Source organism: Manis javanica, chromosome 1, assembly GCF_040802235.1.
Source record: "Manis javanica isolate MJ-LG chromosome 1, MJ_LKY, whole genome shotgun sequence".
Taxonomy (NCBI): Eukaryota; Metazoa; Chordata; class Mammalia; order Pholidota; family Manidae; genus Manis; species Manis javanica.
Genome location: NC_133156.1, coordinates 146,724,527 through 146,736,055, shown reverse-complemented (window position 1 = coordinate 146,736,055; position 11,529 = coordinate 146,724,527). Strand labels below are relative to the sequence as shown.

General features: G+C 50.2%; 1 protein-coding gene across 1 annotated transcript in view; it reads left to right on the top strand.

Moving 5' to 3' along the window:
• Positions 1-215: 215 nt before the first annotated feature.
• The window catches only part of UBE2QL1 (ubiquitin conjugating enzyme E2 QL1), a 41,101-nt gene continuing 29,787 nt past the window's right edge, over positions 216-11,529 (top strand). Inside the window, exon 1 of the mRNA XM_037024769.2 lies at positions 216-1,540. Within this exon, the coding sequence (XP_036880664.1) occupies positions 770-1,540 (771 nt within the window). The 5' untranslated portion in view covers positions 216-769. The remainder of the gene's footprint in view (positions 1,541-11,529) is intronic.

Here is an 11,529-nt window from a genome sequence, read left to right as displayed (position 1 = left end):
CCTTCCCCCGCTACCCCCCAAACCTCACCCGGCTCCCCGGTTGCCGGCCGGGCGCGCACCGCGGTCTCCCCCCAGCGGCCGAGCGCGGGTCGCCGCGGGAGCCGGGCGGCTGGCGGGCGGCGGGCGGCGGGCGGCGGGGGCGGCACGGCGCAGGCAGGCCCGCGGCTCCGCCCCGCGCGCCCCCCCGCCCGGACGGCAGGGCCGCCCCCTCCGCGCCGCGCTCAGCTCAGACCGAGCAGCCGCCTCTGCAATGTCAGCAGCCGCAGCCGCGGCGGCAACGCGAGCGGCAGCGGCCGGGGCCCCGCGGTAGCCGCCAGCGCGGCACGGCCCGGCGGGCGCGCACGGCGCGAGCCCGTGGCCACCTCGCTGCCTGGGGGCGCTGCGGACGGTTCTGCGCGCCCCGGCGCGGCGCTCGGACTCCAGACCAGCCCGGCTGCGGCCGCGCACAAAGGACCGCGGACACCGGGCTCCGGGGGGGCTGCGCCCAGGGCCCGGCCGGGACCGGCAGCCGCACCGCGTTCCCTGCACGCCTCCCCTCCCCGGGCGCCGGAGCCCGGGCCGGAGTGGGCCCCGTCATATGACAGCGGCGACACCGCGGCCAGCCAGCGCGCGTGCTGCTCGCGGGTCTGCACCACGGTCGCCGGCGCCGGGGGCGGCCCACGCCGCGCCCCGCTGAGTGCTCGTCGCCGCCTCCCGAGACCCCCGCGCCCCGGCGCTCGGGTCCGGGGGCAGGAGCCTAGGGGAGTCCCCCGCCGGTGCCGAGCCTAAAATGGCCACGCTGCTCCGCAAAATCGGGCTCATCCGCCTGCACAACCGGGACACCGAGGACCCCAAGCACCACCACAACCACCGCGGCGGCGGCGGTCAGCAGAGCGCGTCGCTGCGAGGCAAGGGCGGCGCCAAGAGCGGCGGCCACAAGCAGCAGCCCCCCGGGGGCGCGGGCGACGCGAGCCCCGGGCCCGGCAAGGGCAAGAGCAAGCGCGCGGCGGAGCTGGCCCCGCGCGACAAGCCGCCGCAGCCGGCGGCGGGGGCGGCGGGGGCGGCGGGCGCCGGGGGCCCCCGGGAGCGGGCGGCGGGCGCCAGGGCGGGGCCCGGCCCCGCGGGGGCGGCGGCGGCGGCGGCGGGCGGCAGCCTGGTGCCCGCGGCGCGCCAGCAGCACTGCACGCAGGTGCGCAGCCGGCGGCTCATGAAGGAGCTGCAGGACATCGCGCGCCTCAGCGACCGCTTCATCTCCGTGGAGCTGGTGGACGAGAGCCTTTTCGACTGGAACGTGAAGCTGCACCAGGTGGACAAGGACTCGGTGCTGTGGCAGGACATGAAGGAGACCAACACCGAGTTCATCCTGCTCAACCTCACCTTTCCCGACAACTTCCCCTTCTCGCCGCCCTTCATGCGGGTGCTCAGCCCGCGCCTGGAGAACGGCTACGTGCTGGACGGCGGCGCCATCTGCATGGAGCTGCTCACGCCGCGCGGCTGGTCCAGCGCCTACACGGTGGAGGCCGTCATGCGCCAGTTCGCCGCCAGCCTGGTGAAGGGCCAGGTAAGGCGCGCGCGGCGGACGGGTGGGTGCGCAGGCTAGAGCCGCCGGACACCGGGCTGCTTGTCCCCGCGCGCCTGGGTCCCCCCCCTGCTGTGCCGCTGTGCCTCCCCGGCCCCCCCGGCCCTGCCCCAAGGTGCGTCCTCGCGCCTCCACCGTGCCCCCGCTGCTGCCTCGCCCCCCTCCCCTGCCCCATTAACCCTCCCAGTCGTCCTGGCCCTTTATCCCCAGCTCCACTGCCCCCGCCCCTCCCATTCCCCCTTTGCCCTCCACTTCCGTCTCCTCCTTCGCTGCACCCCAGTACCCCCTCCTCTGCTTCTCCCAGTGTCCTGTCCCCATAATCTCCGTGGAGGTGGAACTTCACGCGTACCTCACAGGACTTTCATGTCCAGCTTAGTCTATCACACACATCCCTCCGCACGCGCAGAGGTTTCCTCCCCAACGTCTCAGGTGGGTGCCCTGCAGGTGGGGTGCCCTTCCGAGGGCCGGCCGCCTGGGGGTGGATCTGCCCCCTGTTCAGCTCGCTCCTTCTGAGCAGCAGCTAGTGCAAAGGTGAAAATTTTGCTCTTGAGAAATTTCACTGGAGAGGCAGAGGTGTGGTTTGAGTGTTTAATTACGTGACAAGGCTAGACTCTGTCAAGGAAATGCCTGGTAGCTGCCCCTTCCAGGACCATCACCTCTGGGGTAGATGTTCAAGGTCTTGGGTTCAAACCAGGTTCTTTGTTTGCTTTCCTCTTGCCCCCAGGGGTTAAATCCTTTATGGAGGCTAACGGTGTTTAACTAAACCCTGAGAAAAGGGGTGAGTTTGATGCCTGACTCTCCTTTACTATTGCACCAGAAGGCAGCTTTGCCAAAAAGGAACCCCAGAGAACTGGAGCGCAGAGAATGAATAAATTTTCTGAAATACCTCCCCATCTGGCTGCAGACAGGGGCATGACGTTTTATCTTCCCACATTATGTGCTCTTGATCATGTTCAGTTGGTTGATGTTTTCCAGAATCAATATTAAACATTACTTAATAAGATCGTATTGTCTATGGGCACCTTGCAAACTTACAAAGAAGAATCATTGTTTCAAAGATCAGTGACCTTGATTTGGTCTCTCTACAGTCAGCATATCAGAAGCCATCAGTCCCTTATCACTTGCCTCTTGTCCCTTTGGCTGCAGGATCTCTCACTAATCAAATAATGCTTGTTCTGCCAATTTCACTAGAAGTGGTGCCCTTGGGATTCCAAGCAAATAGCATCCTAACTCCAGTGGAGAAGGGAATTCAGTTCTTGACCAAGGTCTGTTGTTACCAAGTAACTGTCCTGCTAGTCTTTTCTGGGGCTTAGGTTTGGCTTATTTCTTGAGTTAGAAATAGGATGGATGTGACAACACTGGAAAGACATCTTTACTTAGTGAGGTTTAATGCTTTGCCATCACAGGCTCACTGTGTATCCTACAGTTCCATGCTGGCTGTGATGTGAAGTGCCTGTGATTCACTACAAGCCATGGGGTTGATGAGGGTGGTGGGGACTGGGGTGTGGGGGTGGTGTCTCAGCTTATTTTTCAAACAGAAACTATACAAATACTGTAGAAGAATATTCCACAGAAATGCCTTTGTTATTTGTTTCTTAAGTCATTGCTAATTTGGAACTCTCTGGAGCAGTCTCTTACCTTCTTTCATTCTTCACAGTGAAGATACTTTGGAGATAAGGGGAAAAAGACTGTCATTTTGCCTCGTAGAGTCACAGATTCATGATATTTTAGACTTGAAAGATATCCTAGAGGTCACTTGGACCACAACCTGCATTTTGAATGATGCAGGAAGATAAATATTTCAAATGAGAAAAGAGGCAACTTTTTAAAAAAGATCTATATCTTAGTAAATTCAGTGTCTTCCATGTTTACATTAATACTGGGAGTAATAGTCCTATTGGTGCCTACATGCTCCTCTTAAAATAGGCAGGACCTGGTGTATATAGTCCTTTTCTTTGTAATCAAAATTGAGAGTCTTGCGTCAAGTTCCCAAGTTAGAGACTTCATTGTTGAAAGTAATTATTACCAACATTTCTATTTATTAATTTCAAGATTTTACTTAGTTGGACTCAGGGCCTTCACCTAGCATATTGTGTTATATTGCCTATTCTAAATTTTAGTGTGTAAAATAATCTGAAATGAAGGCAAGAACTTGGCAACTTATTAAAAACACCAGTGCAACTTCTTTGCATGGTCTATGCTGACTTCAACATCCAAAAGGAAGTAATGTAGGAGACATATCAACAATTTGAAAGGCAACATAAGGATAGAAGAAATGAATAGTCATTAATGTTTTGGGATTCTGCGCACAGAAGGATTCTAATAGTGTGTCAGGAACCTGAGTGTTAATGTGTCGTTCCTATTTTCACAAATTACCTGCCTGTAGATTGTTCATGGCACATACTGTAGTTACCAAATTATTTCCTCCACAGTTAAAGGGAATAGGCTTTGGAATAGCAATCTAAATACCTGATTAGGTTTTCAGAGAACCAGACCTGCTACCAAACCAATAATTACCTTAAAAGAAAGAATTATTCCGTTCTAGTTACCTTTCTCCATCTGTTGTCATCTCTTTTTTAGGATACTTCTTTTTTAAATGAGAAAGAAAAGGCTTGTTTTCTTCTTGCATAACTGCTCAGCTTAACTTTGTGAATTGAGAGTGTACTAAATTGCTTTTGGTTCATGTTATACCTTTAGAGAAATCATAAAATGCTTTGAAGGATTTCATTGGTAATATTAAGAAAAGATGTGCTGAACAGTTTTGTGTACAAAATAAAAACTGTGGACTTACCACAAAAGATGATAAATTCAGTCATTTCACAAGACCTTTGACCTGTGTTATCAAATCTCAAGCACTGCTTTATGTATTGTGGTTGTTTTAAGTTAAATTAACATAAATTTCTTGTATGATATATTCTATGTAGAGATAATGACACACGTACATTACCTGTTTGTCTCTTGGCTATTCTGAAGCCCAAATAATTGTGACTAAGTGGGAACATTTTAGGCAGTTCTTTTGGTTCTCTGCAATTGAATGACAAATTCCCATACTTTTAAAACAAACTGGTGAAAATGTCAAAAGTTTAGACCATTATTTATATCCTTTATCCTTTAAGGAACCAAAAGAAGACGATCCAAAGCTCCTGTGTAGGATTTTTTTGCATTCACAGCTGTAAGGTGTCGGTCTTGAAACTAATGTCAACTGCAGGGCGGCACTATGCTGGCACCTCATGGGTAGCCTCCAGTGCCAGAAGATGTGTGCAAAGATTTCAGAAAACAGACTCTGTGGGCTGGTACAACCAAGAACCATCGCTGGAGGGGCTGCCTCAGAGTTCACTGCTCATATAGCAGGGGTAGAACCTGGGTGACTGGGTACCTGGACAGGACCCTCTACTTGTGGTGTGAGCAGAAAAGTCCCCCAAAGCCTTTTGAGGGTACACTGGCTCTGGGTTCTATCCCCTCCTGAGTGGCCCCTTTTTAATTAGTTAGATATTGCCAGGGGCAGGGAACCAGATGGCACTGGAAAGACAGTTTCTTCCTCCTCCTCTGTCCCCTTAGAGCCACGTGACTCCACCTAGCCTGGAGACAAATGATGCTAGTAACAGTAACATTTACTGTTTGCTCTGAGCTAAGGTCAGGGTGTTTAGCCTTAACACCCTGGTTCCATTTCAGTGGTCACTGTGCTGGTGCAGAAACTGCAGCTCCACACGGACAGGTGAAATCATACCACATCACGTTCTAATACTAGCACCGAGTGGCCAGGCTCTGAAAAACCAGTCCATGTTAGTAAAAGCATCAGGAATCCCACAGTCAAACCCGGGGCTTTCTGAGCACCTGGTTGTCTGCAGGCAGTCTTCTGTTAATGTGACCTGCGTGATAATCACGTGTATCCACAGAGAACAGATACACAGTCAGCGGCCAGAGGAAGAATGAGAACAGGACTAAAACATCTTTAGATCTTAGTGTTTGAATTAAAAATTGGTAAGCAATTCCAAGAGCCAGTTCCTGGGATTTTTGAATAAAGGAAATGGGCTGACGTGGCCACCTATCACAATGTGGAGAAGAAGTAAATGGCTCTGCAGATCAGTTTTACTTGATGTCAAGTGCCTGAGGTCAACTTTAGGGTTTCAAGTGTTCTTCTCCAAGGGTGTCCCTGAGAATCACACACACATACCCAAAGCCTGTCTTTGGAACTCCTTCCAAAATCCTAGGTCTAGAAACCAGATTTTATGAACAACCACAGGGTCAGCAAACAAACAAAGTAATGTAAATGAAGCCAGTCCACATCAGTAAAAGTGATGACGATGAATAGCCCTTTAGGTTTCTAAAATGTACTGCCTTTTAAACTATAATTGCCAGGACATTTTCTAAAGCCTTGAACTAGTTTGCTAGGTCTGCCATGGCAAAATACGCAGACTGGGGGCTAACACACCAGAAACGCAGGGTCACACAGTCTGGAGGCCAGTGTGAGGGCAAGGTGACCACAGGGCTGGTTCCTTGTGAGGCCCTGAGGGAGAATCTGCTCCAGACCTCACCTTGGCGTGTAGATGCCACTGTCCCCTGTCTTCACAGTGTCATCTTTCTGTGCCTACCTGTGTCCTGATCTCCTCTTTTTATAATCATACTGGATTAGGGCCATGCTGATGACCTCCACTTAACTCAGTTACCTAGTTAAGTGTAAGGACCCTGTCTCCAAATGCAGTCGCGTCCTGCGATATTGGCAGGACTCTGACAAAGGGAATTTGAAGTGTCGCCATGCAGCCCAGAACAAGCCCCAGCAGGATGGCTTAACCAGGTCAACCAGTTGTTTCTCCAGGGGCTGTGGCTGGTTTGCAAAGTAATGTAAATGAAGCCAGTCCACATGAGCTCAGGACCTCCGGACAAAGTGGGAGTGGGGATGGCGGCCCTTTTAGAGGGAAGCTGGAAGAGCCCGGAGCATAAATAGTGACAGCCGGGCGTGGAGGGGTGTCCATGGGATCACCAAAGGAGAGGGTATCTGGGGGCTTGTTATAAACCATTGTGTCATTCGGTCCCATGCTGCTTGTAGGTGACGGAGAGAACTACCCACCAGGATGACACGGCAGCTTGAGGTATCCATGCGCTTGACTGTTTCAAGAAAAAAATAGGTTGCCCTGATACCAAGTAGGATGAGCCAGATGATGCAGACAGGACTCTGCATCCTAAAAATAGTCCCTCACTGACTTGGCGGGCTCCCCAAGCTCTGCCCCCTGGTGAACACATGGGCCCCACAGCTGATGGTGCAGTTAATAATAGGGACTTACTTTACCCTGAGCTGTCAAGAGTATGTAAATGCACTTGTTTATTTTTCTAATTTATTTTAAGGGATGGGAGAGGTCTGTTTTTCATTTTAAGGGGCAGCATAGTTTTGGGGGGGTTTGTGTTTTTGTAGAAAGTGCCAATGTGGACAATAGGTTGAAGTTTGTTTTAAAGCAGGAGACCCACAACCTCAGTCCTGCCCTTCCTCATCCCCAGCAACAGGAGATGTGAATCCACATTTAGAAGTAAGGCAGCCTCAGTAATGCCACTTGGGGGCAGCTAATGAACCAGTGAAAACTACTCTCATGTACCTTAAAAAAAAAAAGTAGTGGGTTCTTTGAGCCATGTTTCAGCTCTCCCAAGCCTAGGTGTTGCTGTGCTGACCATGCTTCAGCTTTCCCAAGCCTAGGTGTTGCTGTGCTGACCATGCTTCAGCTCTCCTAAGCCTAGGTGTTGCTGTGCTGACCATGTTTCAGCTCTCCTAAGCCTAGGTGTTGCTGTGCTGACCATGTTTCAGCTCTCCTAAGCCTAGGTGTTGCTGTGCTGACCATGTTTCAGCTCTCCTAAGCCTAGGTGTTGCCTTGCTGACCATGCTTCAGGTCTCCCAAGCCTAGGTGTTGCTGTGCTGATAAGCAGGTGAGAAGGATGGGAGAGTGGGAGGCACGTGTAAATCCTCTCCCCTGATGGTGGTCCTGAGCCTCAGCCACATGTCCCAGAAAGACATTAAATTACTCTGGTGCTGGGACCCTGCCCTCAGAGATTCAGACTTCATGCGCCTGGAACCAGGCCCTGGTGGAGGCTTGTTGGAGAAGCGCCCACATGATTCCAGTGGGCAGCCAGTGTGGAAAAAGCCACCCTGGACCCGTAATCGCTGATCTTCTCCACAACCACCCATCCAGGGAATATCCTTCCACCAGCAGCCACAGCATGGTGTGGCAGTGGGTGTGATGGGCCCCTTACCTTCCCCTTCCCACCTTGACTGGTCGCATTGTCCTAGATGGTCCTGACTGAGCCCCTAGAAGCCCTCCTTTGGTAGAGGAGTGCCCCCATAATAGCAAATGCTCCTCCCTGGACCAGGACGGGGTGTAAACGCTGAGAAGGAGACACACTCACCCTCAAGTAGACACAGCTGCGAGGGCTCTGGTGCTCAGGCTCCCCAGAACTGTGGATAATTAACTAAGTCCCACAGCATGGGTCCTGAGCACTGTGAACTAGGCACACAAGGGTGAATAAGATAAGATATGCAAAGTGAGAACTGACTGCCTCGGAGAACTGATTAGTGGGGATATGGTAAAACCCATTCGTGTTTGTCTCGGGCACACTGGGCAGCTTTGCGATTGTATCATATTGCTTACTATTTGGGCAAGTGCTCATTCATTGAATTTCCATGCACCTGACAACTGACAGTGGCCTGGGAACTTGGGAGAGGTGGGTCTTGCAGTCAGCAGGTCTTCAGAACTTCCATGTGATATTCCCAGAGGGAACACTCTACTGTAAAGAGGAGACATAACTCCAGCATTGAACGTTATCCTGCTTTTTTGAACATTGTTTCACTGCTAAGAAATGGAAAGATCAGGCATTTCCCAAAACACACAAAGGAGCTGTAATGGCAAAAATATTTCCAGTAATGTCTACACTTTACTACCCAGCAATTCAGCCAACTAAGGAAAGGTTTAATGGTATGTTCCTTCCTCATTGCCCACACTTCTTTCACTCATTCATTTAGCACCTCTTTGCTGAGAGTCTTCCATGGCTTGGGCACTGAGCCACATCACCCTTGGCTTGCCCGCAGTGACCTTTCCCCATTCTGTGTCTCCCCCTCATCCTCCTTCCAGCAGTTTCCCTGGTGGGCTACTCCAGTGAAGCCAGGAGGAAGCAAGCTGAGTGGGAGTACCAAGGACCCCAGGTAGAGAAAGTCAGTAAGGAAGCAGATGTGGGAGCAGTCAGGCAGCAAAGGGCAGGGCCTGGCAGCAGGAGCCTGGAGAAGTCCCGGAGGGGGCTGCCTTCCCACTGGGCAGGTCTCGCGCGGTGACAGGGTGGGGTTACCTGGCTCTTCCCTTCCTGTTTCCAAGCCTAGCCTTCCCTCCCCCCTGTGCTCCTGCCTCATTGGATGCTTGTTGTCTGCTGAGGCTCCTGGCTCTCCCTCACTCTTGATTGTGACCCTCACAGAATACAGCCCAAACAATGACCCCCATGGAGGTCGTTCTCCCACCTGGTGGCTGGTTCTTTCCGACCCACCCCGGCCTGCAGGGCTCTCTCTGCCCCATTCACCTGGTGAGCCCCCAGCCATCCTCCAAAGCCCTCCCCAGGCGCCCTGACTCCTCTGCAAAAGGAACCCCCAACCACTCCTCCAGGGAAGCAATGGGTGCCACCTCCGAAGTACCTCTGCATTACCAGAAGGCAGTTCATTTCTATTCTTATCCTGCTAGACTGCATTGGCATCTTTACAACTGTACCTCCCAGTCCCCTTGCACAATGCCTAACACATCGTGTGTGCCAAATGAACGTGCTCCTCCTGTGATCTGGTCCTGTGAGCAGGTGCCCCAGCCCCCTGGTCTTGCCCCTGTCTGCAGTAAACACATTAGGACTGTGAAATTGCATCAGGAGATTACCAGGGCCCAGCTACTGTGCAGAATGCTCTGTGTTGGCCATTTGATTAGTCCTTGCAACAGCCTATGAGGTGGGTGCTGTTGTCATTCCCATTTCACAAAGGAGAAAGCTGAGGCTCACAGGTTGACTCTGTGCCCAAGGCAGAGAACTAGTAAAGACCAGAGCTAAGTCCCCACCCAGCAGTCCAGTGCCAGAGCCACCCAGTTCCAATGAGCTATTGAGTTGACAAGTGGAAGCCACCCCAGCCAAATAGCTTGGTTTTTCCCCATGGGCTCCTCTGCACCTTAGGGGTGTCTGCATTGATACTGCACTTCAGTTTTGCTGCAACACTCATTGTCGGCCCCCAAGGGGAGGAGATAATGTATCCCTCCAATCTAACACATCGTGCTGAATTAACCACTTTATTGGTCCAAATTCTCCATAAGCTCCTTGTGTCTATTGTGTGAAGCAGAAGAATGTTTTACTTCTTTCAAACTGTAGGAGATAGATAATTATTGCTGCTTTATCTCTTCTATACACAAAAGGGAAAGGCCTTTTTAAAATTCTGCAAATAACTCAAGAAAGAAATGCTTTTTGAACATAATTGTTACACTGGTGAAAACACTCAGATTGAAGAAATTTCCACTTTAAAAATAATTCCTGTAAAATAAATACTAATTCTCTGTCACAATATTTGGCAAGCATTCCTGAAATTGTTTATATTAAGATTTTTTTGATGAGAGAAGTAAGGAAGTACTGTCTTATATGGACGAGATAACACTTAGAAGTTGCAGTGTATTCAGCTCTCTTGGGAATTGAAGGAAACTTTTCCAGAAAAATATTGCTAAGGTGGTGCTTTCTGTTTTTTTATCTTGAAAATCAGACATTTCCAACAGAGGATGGAGTTACACTATTGATTATTTATTGCTTATACTAAAAAGCAGCTATTGCCATTTTATAAAGTTGGACATTTTGTGCATATAATTATTAAGACAATTATTTTTGCCTTATCAGTACATATGAATTAGGGTGGTTTTTGCATGTTAGGCTGGGTGCCCATTTTACCTCCCAGAAGACAACAGTCAGGAATTGAGATGTAATTGCACAAAATAAATAATAATTGCTACAAGGATGGGTCTATGTTGAGGTCTTTCAAGATTAATCACATACCCTACTCCACTCTACTTCCCAGCCAAGGAAAAGTAGAAGTAGTCTGTAGGAAGCTTGGGATTTAATTTATATTAAATGTAACTACTTGAATATTATAAACCTTTAAAATGTAACTTTGAAAAAGTCATCTAAGTACTAAGTGAATAACAGCTTCTTCAATCCAGCTTTATGCAAGCGGCCTGCTTCTCATGGAGGCTTCTTCCTCTTCAGCTCGCACATGTGGGGGAGAACACTCCTGGCTCAGAGACCCCTCCAACTTGGCCTGGGGAAAGCTGATCAAATCAGGTTAGGGTCCTTGGGGAAGTGGCCCCAGCCCGTGGGAAGAATGCCTGAAACTAGCACAGATGAGCTGATGGGACTGGCTGCTGCAGTCCACCCCTTACAGACCTGCTTGTCTTTCATTTGATCACTTTTATAATGTATATTAGGAAACATCGTAATCTTTGAGCACTCATAGAAGATCATTTCTCTAACTGTAAGATCAACTAGTAAAATTACATAATGCTTAAAGGAAATTATTATCATTCACAAACAAAACTAATCTAATAAGAAGTGAGTTTAAACTAGATTGGATGAGGGGTTTTTTTTTAAGTAATTTATTTAAAAAAGTGTCTGGCATTTGCCTTTTCATAGAGGAGATGGAGTATCTCGTTGGTTGTTCTCCCAGACCAGTCAGAGAGCAACCCGAGACCCCAGACAGAACCCTCTCCTGCCACCACTGACCCTTAAGCTGGCTGGAGGGCTGCATGGCCACCTGGCATCTGGGGACACCTGTAGACCTCTCCTCAGAAAAATATTCTTAAATGCACAAAATGAAATCCATAGATTCAAGAGAAACCAATTATACTTAAATAGTTATCACATTTTTTTTTCAAAAGTGATGAACTAAAATAGGACATTAAAAGCATGTCTTTAATCACACATCTAATATTAAG